The sequence below is a fragment of the Anastrepha obliqua genome, chromosome 5 (assembly GCF_027943255.1).
Source record: "Anastrepha obliqua isolate idAnaObli1 chromosome 5, idAnaObli1_1.0, whole genome shotgun sequence".
NCBI lineage: Eukaryota > Metazoa > Arthropoda > Insecta > Diptera > Tephritidae > Anastrepha > Anastrepha obliqua.
This window is the reverse complement of record NC_072896.1, coordinates 19,346,805-19,370,241: the sequence shown is the minus strand read 5'-3', so window position 1 is coordinate 19,370,241 and position 23,437 is coordinate 19,346,805. Positions and strand designations below refer to the sequence as shown.

Here is a 23,437-nt window from a genome sequence, read left to right as displayed (position 1 = left end):
TAAGGGTTACTGGATGGTTCAAGCGGAGTATTTGGTCGAACTTTAGTATCACTTGGGTTTCTAGTTGTTGTTTTTGTAGCAGCATAAACATTCCCCATGCATATACGTGGAATGTTTCTGAAGTAACAGTCCTTGCCCGGATATAAATCCGGGTCGTTCCGGTTACGTTGAATCGACTGTGGTGGGAACTGCTTGGATTTCTGGTCTTAGTTTGTGGTTAGCTTCACCGGCTGTCACTTCAGCCTAACCTTAAGCGAAATTACTAATCTGAAAAGGGCTTAGAAACACTGTGGATTGCTGTTCATTTCAGTAAATCTTGCTCAGCTGTGGAAATGTACACGAGTATGATGTAACTAGAGCAATCTCGAATTAGTTCAGTACTGATCCCAGGTCTATTTTTGCAATAGACGGTTGAAATAAAATAGAAGCCCAGTGGTTTTTTGCCCAAATAATGTAGGCTTTAATTTTGAATGAATTTATATTTCACGTTACATAAAGTAAATTAAAAAGTAATAAATTTTGTATAGTTCTTATGATGAGTTATACGTTACTGGGTTGCCATACAATTTTTTCAGAACAAAAATGAATTTTGCAATTATGTTTAAATTTACAATTTATAGTTTACGCTTCAAATATAAAAGTTTTATATTTGACAATACTAATTAGAATTTTTAAAATTTGAAATTATCATATTTCACACTTTCAAATAAAATTAAAAAATAGATAAACCTTTGCGTCTTCAAAAAATGCAGCTTAAAAAATTAATGTACATAATTTATATTTTAAGCCAATTCTTATGCTGTTGGAATTAAAAAATGAGTGGCAACGTCTTTCAAAAATACTTTTTTAATTAAAACGTTCCCATATCCATTTCCAGATACTTATGTTAATTTATTGTGTTATATACTATTTTCGTTTTAAGAGTTAGGTGGCAACGCTATACACAACATTTTTTAATTAAACTTTTTTAATTTTTTTAATTAAAACTTAATTACTCTCTACTTTTATATATTATTTCCGCTTTAAGAGTTAGGTGGCAACGCTATCCACAAGCAATTTTATTCAAAGTTTTTTCTTTTTTTTCAACATATTGTATTTGATACTCATATCCTCACCTATAATTAAATTATATTTTGAATGTAATGCTTTTAATCAAATTAGGTGGCAACACCATTACAAAGTATTATTGGATTAAAGCTGCCTTTACTTTCACTTCTATATTTTTTATACATGTAATTTCTTAATTTCCAAAAACTAGGTGGCAACACCAGCTAAAAGTATTTTTTTATTGAAGCTTGTTTAAGACTTTTTCAATTTGTACTTACATATATTTGTATAAAAGTGAATAATACTTGAAATTTGTGATATTTTATTACTTTTGCAATAAAGTTTAGGTGGCAACGCTATCAATAAAATTGTTTTTGGAATACATTTTTCCTGAAAATATTTGCCTTGATACCTGAGCTGTAATAAATATAATATTTATGTCCAACTTTTAAAAACCTCCTTTGTTAAACACAAACAGGTGGCAACATCAAAGTAAAATAAATGTTACACTCAAACTATCTATTGTACATCATAGGCTTTCTAGCGGTGTAATAAATGTTAAGCATGATCTGTCGAAGAAAATTTCTTCATTTTTATGTATATACAGTCGGCATCAAAAGAAAGTGTACTCCAAATATTGACGAGTTTTGACTATTTATTTATTTTTTAATTTCTATTAGTTCTTTATAAAACTATTATTTATACTACAACAAAAACCAACCATATACGAAAGGACTCAAGCTTTGTATAAAATTTATAATAAAAATAAAAATTCGGCGAATTTTCATCAAAATTTCAATCTTTTTAAACAGAATTTCTGGAAAAATTTTCAATATGTTATTCTGTAGTCCACTGAATTTTGTTAATGCTAAAATGCAAGTTTCAAGTGGTTCGAAAATTACGTTGATTTTTGACAATTTTTTCTTTATAAAAATTCTGCGAATTTTCCAAAATTTCAAACTCTTTAAGTAGAATTTCTGGAAAAATTTCTAGTATGCAGTTTTGTAGTCCATTGAAAGTAAGGTGCAAGTTTCAAGTGGCTCGAAAATTGCGTTGATTTCTGAAAATTTTTTCTGCTAACGGTGTTGGGAATTTTCCTCCATATGAAATAAAATGTCGAGATTTCGGTATGTGAAAAAAATACGCTGACATTACATGCAGAGATTTTTGTGCTGCTCTTATTTAAGTTATTACTTCCACAATGGCTGCCATATATATGCACTCACTCTCTATACTCTTATGTTAATTTATTTTACAATTTTCAACAACTTTTAATATTCCTCTTTTTATTTGTATCATTTTAGTACGAGATCACTGCCATCGCCAACGAACGGAAGGCGTAGATATAAGAGCTCGGAAGAAATTAATTATTGCCAGCGTACTTTGTCTGGTCTTCATGGTTTGTGAAATTATTGGTGAGTGAAGAAATATTTTATTTTAAGTTTTATGAATTTGCGAAGCAAGCAAAAGTACTGACCTCGCAGTGACCTCAAAGCTTGAACTGCAGCTGATACCATACCAAATTTTGTCCCAATTTATCACACAAAATATTTAAAAAATACAAAAATACACAAATATTTGGGTTTCAAACGTGATTAATTATGCACTAAACTCGAGTTGGCTGTTGATTTAGCCAGATATTTCGTTGATTATCTCGGTAGTGAAGCAAACCACACCCGCTTTAGGAACGAAAGGATTCTTGACAGAAGTTTTGAGTCGAGCTGTGCTTGCTAACCAACCTCATGGACTCTTACAATCATTCCCACGGCAGTAATTCCTACGTTCAAACAATGTTGCTGAAGTAAAAGTTTTTGGCTGGATTTAAAACCGTACATTCCAGTGGCATAGACTCCACCGTCGTATTGCGAATTAGGGAAAATGCCACGGACTTTAATTAGCATACTAAACAGTAGCAGACTGACTTCGAGAGTATCGAGTTAACCTGAGTTAGGAAACCCGAATAAATAAACTTGTAACAGATAGATAGTAACTCACACGCTCCTCTAACATCTCCTTCTTTCTCCCTGCAATGGGTCTCCTCTCTCTTCGAGCTGAACGCAGTTAGTGAGTGGCTAATAAAATTAAAACTACAACTAAAATTATTTAGCTCGAGTATGACTAAATGAGCTTAATCAGTAAAAATGCGATGCAAATGACATCATTTGGTTTGAAATCTTCCTCGAACTGTGTTTTTCAGGCACGTAAGCCAAGATCTTCACGTTAAATTTTGTCCACATAGTCGAAGAACAAAAGCCAACAAGTTGAGAATGACAAAAAATCGACACTTCGGCGTCTTCTTCAACATTTCGCTCTATGAACTTCGCGAACAGATTTTTTTTTTTTTTCAAAGCAAATTTCCAAAATTTGGAAGCGCTGTTCTGACGTTAAGGGATTCATGATGACTTGTCGAATCTTACTGAATAGAAATGGCAACACAGTTTGCCATTCTCAGCTGCCGAACCATAGATATTTCTCATCCTGCCAAAAGGATACAAAAGACCATGAGGTCGAAGTGCAAATCTTGTAGAAAATTATGCTGCTAAGAGAACACCCGATATATTGCTTGAAGAAGAATAAAAATAAAAAAAATTATATTTATCAACATTTTTTCAATATTTTTCGTTGAGGAAACTTTTTTACTTAAAAAGAAATTAAAATTTGTTGTCAGTTTTATTAATAACTGTTGCACTTTTGCAAATGAAATCAGTTATTTACAGTATTGATAACAAGGCACTTTTTGAAGTGAAACTTCTTAGGCGTCGATGTACGAGCGAGAATGGAGAGTAAAATTTTAAGGCCATGCAACGTTTTGGGCATTTTCGTTCCACGAGGGAGAAAAAAGATATAAGGTAGAGGAAAAAGAGAGAGAGAGGTGTGCCTTATATATATCTTAGATACACTTTAGGCTATTTTTCCTGAGTTTTTCTTTGTGGTTGCTAATTTCCAGTGAGAAATAACACTGCCTACTTTTTGGCGCTTGTTTGTTGGTGCAAACTAGTAGGAAATATATTTTTGGTGCCTACTTTTTGGCGTTATATTTCCTTGGTGCCTACTGTTTGGGGCGTTTTCTGGTCCCAATTTTTTGGCCCCTTTTTTGGTGCCTACTTTTTGGCGCTTTTTTCCGTTTCCTGGCTAGTGCTTGTGCGTACCATAAAGTGCTATCCATTCCGTCGTTGGATTTATTGGTATTGCCTTGAGGTAATTTGTGCCGTTGCTGCGGTCCTTTAATCGCTGCGTTTGTGCGGGTGATAAAAGCTCGGAGTAGTGGGCATTGTTGCCGTGTTTTGTAAATTTTGTCTATACGCAATTTTTTTATTAAAAAAATTATATATAATATTAGCATTTTGTAATAAAATTTGTTTTTTGAGTAAATTTTTTGTTTCAACAAAAAAGGAACAGAAAAACTTGAAAAATTGTTGGCATGTTTATTATTTTTTTGCAATTTAATAAAGAAAATCAATTAATTATAATACGTTGCTTGACAAAAAAATTTTTTTATTCCAAAACCAACAAAAATATATAAGCAAAAAATTATACTTAAAAAAAAATAGTATTAAAAAAGTATAATTTACTAACATTTTTTATTAACTTCTTTACTTCAACAAGCTTTAGTAAACTTTTTTATTTCAACGAAAAAAAATATTCAAAATTTCTTGACAGTCTTATTAAAATTTTTTGGAATTTAGTAAAGAAATTCAGTTATTTAAATATAGAGCTTAAAAAAACAAACTTTCTTTATTTCAAAAACAAACAAAAAATGAATAAAAAGTATAATTTACTAACAATTTTTATGAAAGTTTTTCTTGAAGTAAATTTTTTTATTTCAACAAAAACAAGAAAGCACAGAAAAATTTTAAAAATTTGTTGGTATTCTTATTAATGTTTTTAGCACAAAAAAAAGTTTGGACAAAAAAAAATATTAATTACAGGTATAATTTACTGGAATTTTTATTACTATTTTTAAGTTTAATTTATTAACATTTTTTATTAATATTTTTAATATTAATTTACGAACATATTTTATTAATATTTTTTTTAATTCGACAAAAAAAAACAGGAAAAGTTGTTCGCAGTCTTACTAATATGTTTTGCAATTTAGTAAAGAAAATCAAGTATTTGAAATAGTGTGTTTGACAAAAAAAATTTTCCTTATCTCAAAAACAAACAAAAAAATATTAATAGCAACTATAATTTATTAATCTTTTTTTCAATATTTTTCGTGAAGGCAGTTTGTTATTCCCAAAACAATAAACAGAACAATTTTAATATTTGCTAACAGTTATTAAATTTTTTTGAGCTTTTGCAAATTAAATCTGTTTCGTAAAATATGATACTTGGTAAAGATTCACTTTTTTATTCACAAAAAAAGGAGTTAATAAAATATTTAATTTAAGGGGGTATTATGGTCTAGAAATTTGAACAAAACCAATTTTTTTTGCATATTTTCAAAGTTTAGACCTTCAAAAATATGCACTTCAACAAATTTTTCAAAATTCGAATAATTTTCGGAGATACAGCGGACTTTGTGACGTTGCGTCTAAGCCGGCCGAGTGGAGCGAATCGCACAATGAACGGCAGATATTCCCGGACGACTTGAGGACTCGTTCTTTCCAGATAATCTTTTGTATCCCACACAACCTTTATTTATTCTATACATATATATATACTTTTTACTTCTATAATATATACCTGGAAATATATCGCCGCTTAATCCAGAGTGCATAGTAAATATTATGATCTAAGTTATTCTATTGGAATTGTTGCTCAAACTTCAAACGCGATTTTCTCAAAACTACTTTTTTTCAGATGATATCTCAAGTTCTACTTGAGCGATCGCTTTGAAGTTTGATAAGATTTTTTTATTATACATCTGTCTATCGCGCTTGCCTCGGATTTTGAAAAATTTAAATTTGAAGTGTTTTTAAAAAATTTGAAAAGGTAAAAAAAGAGGGAAAACAATTTTCTTTTCAAGTTGACGCCATTTTATGAATTTTTTTTCTTTGATTTGGCGTAATCCGATAGGGACATCCTAACTAATGAAGAATTTTTTTAATTTGTTTGTTTTAGATCGCTAAAAGGGTTGGGATCATGTCAACCATCACTAAAAGGATTGGAATCATGTCAACCGGCCTGTAATTCCAGGATTTTTTAATTTTTTTTTTAATAATTTTTTTTATATCATACTTTTCCAATATTAGTAAAAACCATAAAAAAATGGATAGTAAAAATATTTTTCATTTTTTAGTTTTAAAAATACCTAAAATTAAGGTGTCTGGACCAGAATACCTCCTCTTTTTATTTCGCACAAAAAAGGAAGAGACATTTTATTTTATTTGTCGGCAAATTTAATAATGCTTGACACCGAGTATTTTTTTTGTTTTTGTATTTCAAAAAGAAAAACGTACACAGAAGTTAGTTTTATTTATTAAAAAAAATATTTATTAATATATTTCTTGGAGTAAACGTTTTTTATTTCAACAGAAAAAGAGAGAAATTTTAATATTTGTTGGCAGTTTAATGAATATTTTTTCACTTCCACAAAGCAAATCAGTTATTTGAAATATGATGCTTGATGCAGAATTTATTTGAGTATTTCAAAAAAAGCAAATTTAATATTTATTAGCAGTTTTTATTAATATTTTTCGTAAAGAGAAACTTTTCTTCGTTAAAAAAGGATACATTTTAAAATTTCTTAACAGCTTTTATTAATATTTTTCGTACGTTTTCAAAGGGAAACCAATAAATTGAAGTTGATGCTTGAATGAGAGTAAACTTTTTCGATTTCTAAAGAAAATCCATTACTTCGTATTCAATTGATTACTTTTAAACCCAGAATTTCTATATTAGTTATTTTTTGACTTCTTCATTATTGGCATTCCAAGTGCGGTGGCGCTGCTGTGTGTGCATATATCAGTTAAGACTTTGCCAAGTGCTTATATTGTATGCAATAAAGGAATCAAAACTTTAATAAATTTTGCAAAACGCCAATTAGTGAAAGGATGAAAACATGTAGATGTTTGTGTAGAAAACTATAAATATGAGTTTATGTGAAGCTAAAATTTGTTCAGCAGCCACCCAGTCGGAATTGTTTCAAGTAATAGTATCATAAGGTACTAGTTACGAACTAAGTGGTGTTATTTTTATATATGCGAATTAGTCTGCCATAAACTAATTTTCACACTTATGCTTGTGTCGGGGCCATATTACTAATATTTCTATTCAAAGTAGTTCATTCTTCTACAAAAACTTTATATAAAACTAAGAATAAAACTTTGTGAAAAGTAAAAAAAAAAGAACTACTACTACTACTTTTGGATAATTAGAATTTTCAAAACATTTCTAGTATTCTGTTTTAGAGTTCATTGAACTTTGGTGTAAGAAAATCCAAATTTCAAGAGGCTCAAATATCGGGTTGATTTTTAACAATTTTTTTACTGATGGTGTTGAGTGTTTAGTTTAGGTTGCGATGCTTAACGATTATCTTATAACGAACCGCTTTGTTCAATAGCGTCTGAAAAAAGGCAAAGAGGAAGATAATTCCATAATAATGACAGTTCGGTCCTGCCAATTTCTTTTATCTATGGGAAAAATATAAGTATTGCCAAATCCTCGTTCGATGGTATTCCCATTTGATTTTTAGGTCTGTTTCTTTACCAAGCCGCCCCCTTCCCTAGTGGGGGGACAGACTCAGACGACTGGGAAGTTTCACTTTTCTTCCATGACGTGCTGTGGCTTACGTTTGAGGGTTGCTGATATCGGTGGAAGAAGGTTCTGCGTCCTTGTTAATGGTGTTTTTGTTGTCGATAAATCTATCAATTGATTTTTTTTTCCGGATGTCAAACACATTTCACATTTTGGGTGAGGTTTTATCATTGAGAATGGTCAATCGTACGGCTGCTGTACTGGTGATACGACTGTGTCGTTTCTTACAAGAATATACGGGCATCGATGGAGTTCTTTTGTATGAACGGCTTTGCTGTCTGCATTGGTCGGATCAGGTTCATTACACGCCTGACGTCTTAAATGAACTCTACTTCGTCAGGATATGGCTTCGATACGGTGAAAAATTCTGCTGGTAGTCGTAAGTTCTTTCCGTAAACTATTATAGTTTCGCCGGTGTTGCCTGAAAATATTCTTTAAATATTGCGCGAAGTCCGGGCATGATAAGGCGTTACTCTGATGCTCAATTTTGTCGGTCTTTGCATTTTAATGCCGCTTTTAGTGGAGTATGAAATCGCTCGACTAAGCCATTGGATTGCACGTATTATGCCGTTGTGCGAAGATGTCGATGCCCGTTTCTCATTGTGTTGCTTAAATATTTGGGATTCGAACTGTTGGCCTTGGTCCCTTGCAATTTTAGAAGTTCGATCCGTGTTTCGATGAGTTTGGTGGCGATAGCTGTTATATTCGCAATCGGCACTGCTTCTGGCCATCGTGTGAATGTATAAATCATTTTGAGTAGATTAGATTAGATTATATTTGTGGGGGGTACTACTTCCGAATAGAATACAGGGGAAGGACTAGAGAGGCTGGAGAGATACAGTATGCAAGGTAAGCCGCAGAAATTGGTGGTCACTCTTCCGCTAATATTTTCGATTCATTGATGAATCTTAAGAGATCTGGAAGAGTATGAACTTTATTCATGCTCAGAAAAACGCACCCCAAAAGCCTAAGTATAATTCTAGAGAACATCGGACAGCTACAGAGAAAATGCTCTGCAGTGTCCTCATTTTCACGACAAGACAGGCATGTTGGGTCGTCAATGGTTCCCATAGTAGCCATATGCTGACCACAGCCGCTTTGCCCTGTGATAACACCTACCAGTACTCGCAGGTCCTTTCTACTAAGTTTTAGATACTGATTTGCGCAGGTTGCAATATCCTGGTGAACGTTAGACCAAACGAACCTCGCTTTAATGACGAGTATTGTCTCTGATACTGGGATCGAGATGTTGTGTATAGCATTAAAACTGCTTTACGGTATGACTTCGGTACGTAATGCTTGCACCTGTTATTTGTCGCATGGCAATAAATCCGTTGTGTTCAGTTTACCACTGACATTTCAGTCAAGATAATATTAAATCGATAAATTTCCTGAATGATGGACTTGAGCTCACTGTCTGCTTTCTGTTCTGTAGCAATTTCAACGTAGCCAACAGGAAAGGAAATCAGGAACTACGTTTTATTTTCCCTTTATGTAACGTATGACAGTCGAAAATCGGTTAAGTAACGAAGATGTCGTGCGTCGGCTTTTTTGGGTTTCTGCTTGAAGGCGGACGTGATTGGCTTGTGGTTGGTGTAAATTGTGGTCAGCAAAGTAGTTAACGCTGCTGTACACGGCGAAAAGTTCTTTTGAGTATGCCCTCCAGTTACGTTGAGGTGTGTGGTTGTGCTCGTCGTTTTTTTTTTTTTTGACGCAATACGTCGTCGATGCAGCTGTTTGATGCGTCGTCGACCGAAAGTGTGAGTGGTGCGTTAGGTTGTAGTTATGTGAGTAGAGTTGTATTGACTAATTTTGATTTAAAATCGAAATTCCTTGGCCTATTCGATATTCCTTGGTCCGCTGAACTTTGTGTTCGTCGTTTTTGACATTCTCTGTTATCAGCGCTTCAAAGTATCCTGTGTACGCGGCTCTGGGTATAAACCTAATATACAAATTAATGATTGCTATGAAAGGTCGTGAGCCTCTAGCGATCGTGGATTCTTTGTAGGCTCTTATCGTTTCTACTTTTTCTATTACTGGTAGAATACCCTTAGGCGTGACTAAGTGCCCGAGCTACCTTACAGTTGGTTGGCCGAAAACACAGTTGTTGGCATTGATTGTTCTATGAGAAAAAAACTTTTTCTTCATTTTTGTATTTGACGAAGATTCGAATGACGCTAGTGAAAATAGGTGCGCTATGCGTTAAAGACTTGTTAATAGCAATTTTTTCCAGATTCACTCCTAGGCCTTGACTAGGTTAGGTAGTCGGTCCGTATGACCAACTCACTTAGACCTTACAAGTCCGTTGTGATACCACTGTGCGACACGGGAACCTTGTTTATTTATCTTCATGAAATGTGGCTCTTATGAAGCGCAGGATTGGTCTAGTCCCCACGCCAGACAGTTCTCTAAGAGAATTGAAAAAGTGTCTACGTAGACAACCTGCTCTGATTTTAGCTAAGGCTGGACAATTGCAAAGGAGATGCTCAACTTCTCTTCCTTCCTCTTCCTCATCTCTACAACTTCTACAATATTCATGGGAGAATACTCCTAGTCTCAAGGAATGCCTGCCAAATAGCTAATCACCGGTGACATAAGCCACGACCTAAGAAAGATATCATTTCTTAAGAGGCTAAGCAATTACCTTGTCTTTTGGACCTCGACTAAGAGTTGAGAGTTTGTTTTAGAACTTCCGCCTTAATTATAGAAGTTTAGGACTAATATTTTTTCCTGTCGGGTTTTCGAATAAACTTCACCACACAAATATTATTATAAAATGGGAGGGACAAACTTTCATTTTTACCGAGAACTACGCTTTGTAATAAAAACTTTGACTGCTTCTGTATTTTCAAGAGCTTTTATGCGGGTGGCTGGAAGGAGTTTAGAACGAACCGATATTGCGCACTGACCATGGATACATACAATAGTATGGTAATTAAACAAAATTTTAAAGTTATGCAAAATTCCATCAAATATTTAGTAAAGCATAAATGAAATAGAAAATGTTTGATAAAGTGCAAGAAGTGCCGAGTGCAGGCTGTCAAGATGGAAAAAGTGAAAAATTTGAAATTTAAATGACAACGAAAAATTTGCCAAAGTTAGCCAGAAAGTGCTTAAGCCACTCACCAGGGACGCAGCACGAAAGAGAGAGAGAAGGTGGGAGGGAGATAGAGGCAGTGGCTTGTTGATTGACAAACTAACTGACTGCTGGACATTGGCGAAGAAAAACAAATAAAAATTTGGGTAAAAGTTTTCAATAAAATGCAAAGTGTACACATTGGGCTCAAAAAGTGGTGCGCTTGTGAGATAGCAATGCAAAGGGGGGGAAGAGAGAAAGCAGCGAGCGACAAGAAGTATCTGTCTGCATACAATAGTGAATTTGCAACTGCATTGTGCAAATCAAGGACGAGTGTTGCACAGTTGCTATAACATGCAACATGCAGGCTTAGAATTGTCAATTGTTGCGTGCTTGGACAGTAGTTGGTCCGGCCAGCGGCCAGCGGCCAGTCGGTCGGTCGATGGGATTTGCAAAACATACCAGCAGCATTTGTGCTTAGCCAGTAAGTTTGCGATTGATATGTGACAAGTTTACCACACACACTCTGCAATGTATGCAACATACAAAAACAACAATTGTTTGCACTTGCTTGTTGTGCTTTTGTGTCTTCTACGAGTGCATACCCCCTTCCAGCCACTTACTCTTGACTGTGGCTGTGGAAAAATTGGCAGCAGTGCAACCAAAAAATGCAAATACACATAAAAATCTGTACTCACACACACACACAAAAACCAATATTAAATGCCTGCTTTGTGTGTGCGTGTGTGTATGTGTGCGTGCATGTGATGCCAAACAATCAATATGACTTTAAAGCCGGTGGAGAGATAAACCAATAAAGCAGACGAACAGGCAGGAAAAGACTCTGTTGCAGCAGTTGCATCAATATTTGACTTGCAACTAAAAATGTCCGGATTTTTAAGATTTTTGTATGTTCATTTTCGTTATTTTATATACAGAAGTCTAAATTCTACAGTAGTTTCGGTTTTTCTGCATACAACTACGAACCCTGCCTGCCAAGCGGCAGTTGCATGTTTGATACTTACTTCCTTAGGCATTCAAAGTAGAACCAATAATGGTAGTCCAAATGTTGCAGTTAGCTTAATAATGAAATGGGTGGCGAGCGGGTGCATGATGCCTATGCATGCCTGGAAGAATTTAGTCAAGTTTACTGTAAATTCGGATTTTGTGGCATATACGAGTTTTGGGATACAAAATTTATCGATTGGCTTAAAGTGATAATGGTTCAGTTCAAATAAAATTAATATTATCTAGCTTTGAAAATATTTGCATGCAGCTGCGTATGGAGATAAATCGTTGACATTTTTTCTGTGTGAATATTTTAAAATGTAGTATGAGGCATGCAACCCTACTTCTTCAGGCAATATCTTCCTGTTCATGCTCTTGCATTCTAATTTTGTATTCGCATCCTTAGATGCATTGCGGCATCTCTATCCACCGGCAGGTGAGTAGAGGCACTCCGAAAGGTGGTGTTCTCTCACTAAAGTACAAAGACTTCAAAGAGGGTCGAGAACGTGTTGATGACTTGGAGCGCTCCGGACGACCATCGACGTCAACAGATGACCAACACGTCAATAAAGTGAAGGAGTTAGTGCTCAAACTTCGGCGGTTGACTGTTAAAGACCTTACTGATACTGGTATGATCGGAATATCAGAGGGATCTGTGAAAACCATTTTGAAAGACCATTTGGGCCTACGAAAAGTCAAATCTCGTTTGGTACCGAAATCTCTCAATTTCTTGGAAAAAAGTCGTCGCGTTGCTGTGTTTCACACACAATGCTTTCAGACTATCAGGACAAGCTCAAATGCATCATTACGAGAGATGAGACTTGGATTTATGCTTACGACCCTGAAAACAACCGACAAATCAAGCGAATATCGTGTTAAGGCGAGGCCAGACCGAAAAGAGCACGTCAAAGTCGTTCAAAAATAAAGGTCATGATGACAGTTTTTTCGATTTTCGTGGTGTGGTGCACTATGAATTCCTTCCACCTGGCCAAACTGTTAATAAGGAATATTATTTGAGCGTTATGCGTCGTTTACGTGAAGCAATTCGTCTAAAAAGACCAGAATTATGGGCCAACAATTCTTGGTTTTTGCATCACGATAATGCACCGTCTCACACTGCACTCGTTCTTCGTGACCATTTGGCCAAATATTCCACGCATATCGTTCCGCAACCACCGTATTCGCCTGATTTGGCTCCGTGTTACTTCTGGCTATTCCCAAAACTCAAGAGACCACTCCGGGGAACGCGTTTCGAGTCGATTGAGGAGATAAAAGGTGAATCGAAGAAGGTGCTGATGGCTATACCGGAAATTGACTATTTGGCATGTTTCGGGGATTGGAAAAATCGTTGGCATAAGTGTATTTCATCGAGAGGGGATTATTTTGAAGTGGATGAAATTGATTTACAAGAATAAATAAAGATTTTTCATTTTACAACCAAATTCACCTTACTTTTTGCACACAGTAGTATTTACGAGGAAATATAAAATTCCCTCACTAGGGACGCTCCTCTGATGCTTTCTGAGAAGGTGAGGTACCCAGGTATTATCCTTGACAGCAAGCGTACATGGAAGCCCAATATTGAGGAAAGAGTGAGGAAGGCAACAATCGGTTTGTATGTGATTTCCCCGCGAAAGAAGAGAATTGGGATCCCCCTGACTACCTGCGGTCTGCTCCTGGAAAGATGGGTATCACGTCACCGTTTTTCTTCGTCGAAGTGTGCTCATTCTTTGGGCAACCATACCATCCTAACCTAGGTGGTTTAACTCTCACGGCCCTTTAGCAACACTATTATACCACAGCATATTTGCAAGCCCCTAAATCTCCGAAATGCAGTTAAAAATGGTTTAAAAAAATTCCGAATTGTAGTTTTCCTTATCTGGCTTTATTTCAACTGAATTCAACAAAAAACTACATAAAATATTGGCTAGAGAAGTTTTCTAGTTCATGCGTATCAAATGCGAAGAGGTAAAGTCAGCGTGTGAAACGAAGCAATACTCAAAAAACCGAAGCTGCGCTGTCGCTTTGCCGTGAAGATTTTTACAGCACGAGAGCCAATTAGAAGATAATCAGAGCAGTGCTGCCGGACGACCAAAAAAAGTGAAGTGAAAGGTCGAAAAAAGTGAAGTATTTTCGAAATTTTCGAAGTGTTTAAAACTTTTTATGCACAATGAACCCCCTTAAATAAATTTATTTTAGTTATAGTTAGATATAATGCATTTTATTGACATTTGATTAAACTAAAGGCTTACAAATTCAGTTTATAAAAAATTGCATTTACATATACAATTTGTATTAAAATAGTTAATTTTAAGACCAATAAATTCACATGAATAGAGCCCTCGACTTCATATTACTACTGAAATAAAATGGACGTACAAATAATTTTTAATTTTTATATTAGATTTTATTTAATGACTATTCAAGTAAAAAAATAAGCATTTAAATGGTGATTATTTTATACTGAAAAAGGATATAGCATTCTTAAGATTTTTTGTATTCCCTTAGAATATTATGGGATGGAACCCAATTATTGATTTCGTTTGCAGTAGCCATTTCTCTTACTAAAAGTAAGGAGTCCACTGTACCCACATCCAAACAATTTCTTCTAAACGATTTAATATTATTCATTCTTGAAAACACACGCTCAGGGGATGCGCTACTATGTGGAAGGCTTAGGATAGCACCAACAAAACCTTTTAAATTAGGGTACATTAAATCTCCTAAGCTGTTTTTCATGGAAAACATTTGTTTCCAGAAACTCTCAAGACCTTCTTTGGACCGATTTTGTAGAATAAGTAACCTCCATTCACTTTCCAAAAGTTCTAGATGTTCATCATTTTCTACAAGATTTGGGAATAAAGTGGTTAACGGCATTAAACTGGAGCCTAAAGAAAGAGGGTTTAGAATTTTCACAGCATTCAGAATGGAGTTTTTAAAATCGATTCTACATAAAATTTGCTTGCAGAGAATTATATAAAACTGTTTACAATTTTGCTGAATTCCAATAGTTTGTGAATTTGTTAAATTCTGACTTTGTAAAAGACTCTGAGCTTTTTGTCCAAGATAAATATCTTTTAAAGGTTTAAATACACTTAGCTGATCAAAATTATCCACTGTTAACATTTCAAAATTTAACAGGTTTAAGTCAACAAAATTATTTAAAATATTTTTGAAATAGAGGATCAACATTTCCAGAGCTACGTGGAAGCGTGGAGTCTCTGACTGAAATTCTAAGTTAATTTTATTGATTTCTTTCAAAATGTATGCTAAAAAAAACAAATAGCATTTATTTGCTTCATTCATATTTGTCAGTATGTTATTTGTCATATCATGGTTTTGTTCAAAATTTGTTAAGTGAAAATAATGAACTAAGGCTTTCCATTGTTCCAATACTCTGGAAACGGCATTTTCCATAGACAACCAACGGGTATTAGATACTTTCAAAATTTTATGGTTTTCTAAATTGAAATAATTTTGAAATTCAACGAATTCTTTTTGCCTTTTACTGCTATAATTAAAAAATATATTAGGTATATATCCCTCACAAGATTCTCGATTTTACTTGGAATGGCCTTAGCAGCTTTCGATGAACACAAATGCATAGAGTGGCAGATACATCCAATAACATACAAGTGAGGATTTATATCTTTAAGGAGCCTCTGCACCTCATTTATTTGACCCATCATCACTGAGGCATTGTCAGCTGCAAAGCCAATTAAGTTTGTTAAGGGAATTTTAAATCGTTCAAAAAAAGCTTTAATTGATTCAAAAATTGTTTTGGAATCACTCTTATCAAGTTCGATTAAACTTAAAAAATGATCTCGAATTTTCCCGTTTTCTTTATCAAAATAGCGAACCACTAGAGCCAAACACTTTGCTGAACTTACATCTGTTGCTTCGTCTATTATAAGAGAGAATTTGTTATTTCTCAAACAATCGCTTATCTTTTCAACAAAATTTTTATGTAGTACATTTGTTACGGTTTCTTTTGCCTTTGTTCTACCACATTTCAGGCCTTTTATTACATTTGTATTGGCTGCAACACTTTTAATTAGTTCTATTAAAAGCAATATGAGTGTAAACGGTAAATCGTAAATGCACAAAAAAAGTATAATTTTTAATTCAGCTATCTTGATTGCATTTTTAGTAGTATAACACCTTTCTTTAACGTCGCTCTGCTTAATTTGATTTCGCAAAGCTGCTTGCCTTTTTTTATGACTTTCTCCTTCTCCGTGTCTTTTAATATTGGTTATGTTATTTGCAAGGATTTTTTTGCAAATCACGCAGTACGATTTACCTTCTTTAGTATCAAGCCACCTATGTAAATATTTCCAATGTGGACGGAATTTTTGTTTACAATTTTTGGACACATCTTCGGAGGCTGATCCATCTGATTCGTCAGAAGAGCTGATACTAATATAATATTAGAAATATTGGTTTTTGCAATTAAATTATTAACGACAACTTACACTGATTTACTAGACACTGGAATTGTTGGCTCCTTTCTTATTGCACCATATTGCGTGTCATCTGCTTTGACTAAAAAACTAATGCGTACAATTTAAGATATTTGTATCACACGTACATTTAAACAATGTTTTTTCTTACCGATCCATGATTTTACACCCAAGAAAACGAGAGTTACGATATGCTTTGCTATTAAAATTAAAGCACACTTTTTGAAACGAAAATACAATAATTTGAATGAAAACTTTTGTAAAATTATGAGGCACTTGTTTTCCGAGAAATAAATATATTACTTCAAACCAAATGAAGACAAAACGTAAAATCAGTTGAAGCCACATCGAGGTATTTTTCGAATGTGTTTGTATGTATGCATACAAATGCACAACTTCTAATTAATTGACATTGCCAAGTCAAGCAAACAAAGCGAATAAAATGACAATCAGTCACAATAGTTAATAGGGTTTTCGAGCGTTCAGCAAATTCATGTTTACCCTATGAGTGGTAATTATTTTGAAATAGAAATATTTATGAATTGGAATATTGAAATAACAAAGTATTTAAAAAGTGAAGTGGTTTTTTGTTGAAACAGGCAAAAAGGGAAGTGTTTTTTTGAATGAGGCAAAAAGTGAAGTATTTTTTCGAAAGAGGAAGGGGTGAAATATTTGGAAAAAAGCGAAGTAAAATCTTCCAAACGAAGTAAAAACGGCAGCACTGAATCAGAGTAACGCTGTGGCTATTGCTGTAATGCAGCTTTCGTATTTGCTGCCATTTTGTTGTCGTAACTGCTATGTTCTAGCTCTCGAACTAAAAGATGATCGTCGCTATTGGTTAGGGCGAGCAGGTAAGGTGCGTTTCATAATCATAACACACCACTAATTTTCCAAAGTACTTTAATTTATAGATTTCAGAGCAAAATAAAAATTTTACACATCTATCAAAGTAACAAAAGTTATCTGTTTCATTACAGAATTTAGAACTTTTTTTAACACATAAAGAAAATTTGTAGCAAAAACGTATTTCCAGGCGTTTCAAAATGATAAGACACTGTTTAATTAAAGTGATGGTTTAACAAAAGTATACTTTTTTCGATTTTTTTTTCTGTCGTCTGTTTTTTTCTGTCGTTCTGTTAGAATAGTTTAGTATTCTATGGAATCACCATTTGCTTTAGCGACACAAAATAACCTTTTTTTCATCGATTTTGCTTGCTTTTTAAGTAAATTTACATCTAGAGAAGCCCATTCTGCCTTATTTGCCGTTTTAAGCTCGTTGGTGTTGTCAAATTAATGATTGTTGGCGTAAACTCTTCTGACTAATATAATCCAAATGTTTTCTATTGGGTTTAGATCCGAAGAACACGTCAGCCAGTCCATAGTTTCAAATACTGCCTTGCTTCCCTGCTTACGTGGATTCGGGCGCTGCCTTGCTGAAAAACGAAGTGCGGAGGAGGAAGGAAGGAGACTATTTTTGAAAACGGAGGACTACAAAAATCCTCACTATTCATTCGCGATGTTGTTACTGTGTACCAAGAGTTGCTTACGATGTAAATGCACCCCAAACCATAACAGAACCTACACCGAAGGTGCGCTTGGAAAATAAGAGGGGGCTCTTGCGCAAATCTCTCCAATAATTAAAAAAACTATCGGGTTTATAAAGGTTCTATTGTTTTTTCATCCGAAAATATAAACTTTATAAAAATAATATGAAATAGGATAACATTAAAAATATTCCTAAGTTAAAATTTTTTGGGATACAATTATTTTTTAGTCATATTTGAAAAACAAACCCCTGATTTGTTTCTAATTTTTTTAATAAATTTTTTTTTGTTAAAAATTTTTGCGATAAAACTATTATTTTGTCATTTAGTAAAAACAAGCCCCCTCATTTTTTTCTAATTTTTTTTACAATATGAATAATATTTTTGGGATAAAATTATTGTTGTGTCATTTTGTTAAAAACAAGTACCCTGATATTTTCGTTTTATTTTTTAATATTGTAATATGATGCTATTTTTTTGTTAAAACTTTTGGAGAAAAAATTATTTTTTTGTTATTTTTGAGAAACAAACCCCCTGATGTTTTTAAATATTTTCTTGTTAAAAATTTTTGGAGAAAATTTTTTTTTTCATTATTTTGAAAAAAAAAAACGCCCCCCATTAGTTTGTATAATTTTTTTTATAATAGTTAAATATTGTATTAATATATTATAAATACATTTTTTGTTAAAATTTTTGGAAAAAATGGTTTTTGGTCATTTTTGAAAAACTCTCTTTGACTTTTTTTAATTGTTTTTTTATTTTTAATTTAATAATATAATAGTATTTTGTTGCTTAAAATTTATTAAAAAAAGTTTTTTTTTGGTCACCCTCTCTGATTTTTTTTTTAATAGTAGCTAAATATTATAAAAATAATATAAATACTATTTTCTTGTTCAAAGCTTATAGAAAACTTCCTATTTTTTATAATTTTTGAAAAATAAACCCTCTGATTTTTTTCCTTATTTTTAAAAATAGCTGAATATAATAATAATAAAATAAAAAATATTTTTTTATTAAAAATTTTTGTGTAAAAATAATTGTTTTGGTTATTTTTGAAAAGCACTGCCCCATAATTTTTTTATTAATACCTGAATAAAATATGAATATAAAAAAGTAAAATTTTTTTGTTAAAGGTCATCCGCATAAGTGTTTTTTTATTAATTTTTTAGTTATAGCTTTGAGGCTATGCTCAGTGATCTCTGAAAGTTCCTTAACGGAATCCTCATAGTTTTTCGAGAACGAAAACTTCAGATGGCATTCGGAAAGTGTACTAATTTCCATCGCATAATACTCCTTTCACTACTCCATTTCAGCTTCCACGAGATTCCTACGCTCGTTCAGAAAACTTAATACAACTCGCTTTGATTTCTATTCGTCAAGTGTTTTTTAAGTATTCAGCTTATTCCTCTTGCTATTAGCTCTGCCAAATTCATGTATACTTGTCTGTTTGTAATTGACTACACTAGGCAGCATACATTTTTATCACGAATTGACTCGATTTTTTCTTATTTAGCCTTCTTCGATTTTTATGTACTTTTTTATGATACAAATTTGTACGTTATAAGCAAACAAAAATAAAAAATTTGCTAAAGCACAACTTATTTTCAAGTGAGTTCAAAATTGTTAAGGCAAGGTGTACAGGCTATAATACAAAGATTCCTGGGACCAAAATTTAGATATTGGTAAGGAAAAACGGAGAATCGATAGACTAGACTGTAATTTTGTTCTATAAAAGGGTTCTACATATAATGCACATTCCAGATTATATGGTCACTTTCCTGTTCGAGTCAAAAAAATAATCCTAATTTGCTGTACTCTTTCATAGCACATGGACTGTATTTCGTTTTCCCTTATTGGCTGTGGTCAGACTACATTATTTTTATGTTTATTCTCCCGAAACTAAAAACAATTCATTGTAAACTATTCAAATATTAACTGCTTGGCTTGATTTTACATCTTTCAACCAACAAACTTCCTCCCCGTTCCATCAATAATCGCTGATTGCTTGCTAGTAATTGAAATTTCTTAACCCCATCTACCCTAAATGCTGATGAGCTCAGCTCAATGTGATTTTCCTGAAAAGGAAAGAATACTTCCGTAAACCAACGGCCACAACCCTTTGCATGTAGCTTGTCGAATGAAACATCAAATTTCCACTACTTCTGCCTTCTAAGCAATTCATGCTTTCACTTCATGTAGCCAGGCTGCCACGTGTGGTAAGCGAAGTGAAGCGGGCGGTGGTTTGCGCAAATAGTTGTAATTTCGGCTACTGTCATTATCAACATTTTGCCAACTCCACCTTTTCGTTGTAGTGCAAAATGCGCCGTGAAATGGTGAAATTCAATAACTTATGCGGGAAAGGAAGGGGGTAAAAAAACTGACCAAAATGGCCAAATAACTGCAGCAGAAACTAAAGATGCAACTAACCAAGCAGGAAAGTGACTTGTTAGCCAAAAAAATAAGACCAACAAAGTAAAACCAAGTAAAATGCGACGTTGAAGTCAACAAAGCGGCTGACCAACGAAACGATCAACTGACAATTGAGCGTAGCACAGACTAAAGAGTGAACTCATCACCACTACCGGCAACAGCCTCAACACCCGAAAAGGAAGGCAGCTGCTGTAACCAACTCGAACGTGCGCTTGTATTTGGCAAATGCTCTGACGTTTTACTAAATAGTATTTTCCAACTTTTATCTGTTATCTTTTGTTTTTGTTTTTACTTCTTTTTTTTTGTTTTCTATTTCCATTTATTTTTTCTTTTTCATGTCATGGCTGCCACTTTTTTGCACCGGTGTATAAAAACTTTATCGATTGATTTATCCAATGATGCGTTGCTTTGCGATGTGGCTGCGGCTGTGGCTATGCTGCTGATGTGGCGTGACGCTCTCATTGTTTTTGTTATGGTTGTTGTTGTTGCTTGCGGGCTTGCCACACAAACAGGTGGCATTCTATCGAACAGTTTGGCGATTGCAACAGATGCTGCTCACTTGCTAACAGATTTCGCCAGTTTTATGATATCATTGTTTGCCATCTGGATAGCTGGACGACCATCAACACAGCGGTAAGTTACACTAAATCCACATGTACTTACACATGCACATACAAACATATATATGTACAAAGATTAATATTGCAGCCACGTGTATGCAGGTATAAATAAAAGTAAGCTTACTATGTAAATATGTTTGTATGCCGCACCACTCTTTTCATTTTTCATTGATCGCCAGGTATTTAGTTTACTCGATTCCGGAATGTTTTCTAACAATTTATATTACACACATAGTTGTCGTTGTTGTTATCGTTGTACGTGGTGGCAACTTAACTTATGTCAAATCGAATGTTCATAGCTGTGGCACCCAGTGAACCAAAAACACTACAACTTTTTCGAATATTTATGAATGAGTCGACCTCGCTACGTTTCAGCAATGAAGCGCAGGCCACGATTTGGTCCACATGGGTATTTTGCATCAATTCGTTGGGTAGCCATATATCGAGCTTCTTCAATTCCGGGGCAATGAAATAAGCGCTCACATATCAGTCCCACCCCACGATTTTCATAATTTTATCAACATTTTCATCATATTACATCTGCCACCCCTAGATCTCTTCTGCAAATACTCAGCGGCCTGTTTTGCTTTAAGGCTCAAAGCGAGCTCACAATGGACAACTGGCGCACATGGACATTCAATCATCTTAGACTCCTATACGGGTATACCCAGTGACTGCGACTATTACCCTACCTTTCTCTGCTTCGAAAGGAATTTCTTAATGAAACTCCCCTCTAGATTGGAATGGTTCGAAGAAGATCCATAACCCAACACATCCGTTAAGATCTATACGGACGGATCTAAAATGTACACCGGTGTAGAATCAGGGTTATATTGCGAAGAGTTTTCTATCAGTGAATCCTATAAACTACCGGTTCACTGTAGTGTTTTTCAAGCGGAAATAAATGCTATTCATGAAGCCTTAAAATGGTAAAAGATAAACAGAATATCATCAACGGATATCTGCATTCTATCAGACAGCCAACAGCTGCCCCACGGGCCCTGAATGCATTTCAAACAACATCAAGGAGTGTCTTACGTTGCCACCAATCTCTAAATGAGATGGCCAAGCAATATCGTATAATCTTACGCTGGGTTCTAGGCCACAGAGATATACCAGGGAACTGTAGGGCAGACCAACTTGCAAGAGAAGGTACCTGTATGCCAAGCATATTATGGTAATTATATGTAGGTACCTCTCGCAACTTGTAAGCTTCTTATTACGGACACACTAATCAGTTCTGCAAATCGAAGATGGATGAGCGTTAACACCTGTTAAATTTCAAGGCAAACATGGCCAAGGCTAAACCTACGTCTGTTCATTAGTATTATAAAATTGAGTAGACTTAAAATTAGGACCTTAGTAGGAACCCTCTCAGGACATTGTCTTATAGGAAATCATGCAAGGAGATTAGGCGTTTACACGCATGATTTCTGTCGTACCTGCAGAAATTAGGAGTTGGAAACAGTTCAAAACCAGTTTTTGCACATGCCCAGCTCTAGCCAGTGACAGGAACCGATATTTAAGATCCTACTTCCTAGTGAATATAAATAATCTATACACTTTAGGTATTAACAACCTTTTACGCTTTGTCAAAAGCTCAGGATCGTTCAATATGGAAGGGAAAATTTAGTCCAACCCCTGCGGCCCTCAACAACGGACCCATTTCGTGGTCTAAGTGGCATCGCTGCCAAACCTAACCTAACAATATTTTCAATGATTGTTGATGATTGGAATTGATATCAACAGAGCGGATTAACTTTTTGGCCACCGTCTGCGACTTTCCAGCTTGACCGTAGTGGCGCTAGGGAATGTATTGAATTTTTCTTTCAGTACCTTTTTTTGGAACACTGGATTTCAATGAACACAAAATTGTGAAAAAACTGTTTTGTACATTACTTTGCCCTATAATATGACCCGATAGGACGTATATTTGCCCTTGTATAGTAAGAAATGCTCCACCACAGGAAAGTACCCTTTTATTTCACCTAATATATTTTTGGTATACTTTTACAAATTTTAGTATTAAAGCGACTTTTAGCTTAAACAATAGCTTTGGTGATCCAAGTGAAAATATCCATTCTGTTATTTATTTCTAACACCTCACCATGGGACAGATACTACTCACCGTCCTTGATTCAGATATAGAAAAAGTGTAAGATTGGAAATATGGGTGTCCATATGACATCAAATATTTAATTTACGCAAATTAACTTGGAGCATAGTATATCCTCACACAATATTGATTCAAGAACCGTGGGTGTCTAAAGGCTTGAGAGATATAAAGTGGTGGTCTATTCTTTATAAAGAGGGAGAGGTCCGTCCGCGCACGTGTATTATTATGCCGAAAGCGGCTGATTGCACTTTGTTAAGGCAATTCTGCTGCCAAGATTTAGTTGCAGTCAAAATAAAGTATCGATTAGAGGGGAAAGAAGTAGAGACAATTGTCGTCTCGGCCTATTTTCCTTGCAACTCCATTCTCTCTCCCCCTACTAGGGAGTATATGGAAGTTGTAAGATATGCTGAATGCATGGGATTAGGTCTAATTGT

The 23,437-nt window shown here is 34.4% G+C and overlaps 1 protein-coding gene across 2 annotated transcripts in view; it reads left to right on the top strand.

Annotated features, from left to right (window-relative positions):
* Window positions 1–23,437, top strand: part of LOC129247397 (proton-coupled zinc antiporter SLC30A2) — a 243,889-nt gene that overhangs the window by 105,298 nt on the left and 115,154 nt on the right. For both annotated transcript variants that reach the window (XM_054886517.1, XM_054886515.1), the window contains 2 exons: window positions 2,352–2,462; window positions 20,780–20,900. In XM_054886517.1, the coding sequence (XP_054742492.1) occupies window positions 2,352–2,462; window positions 20,780–20,900 (232 nt within the window). The remainder of the gene's footprint in view (window positions 1–2,351; window positions 2,463–20,779; window positions 20,901–23,437) is intronic.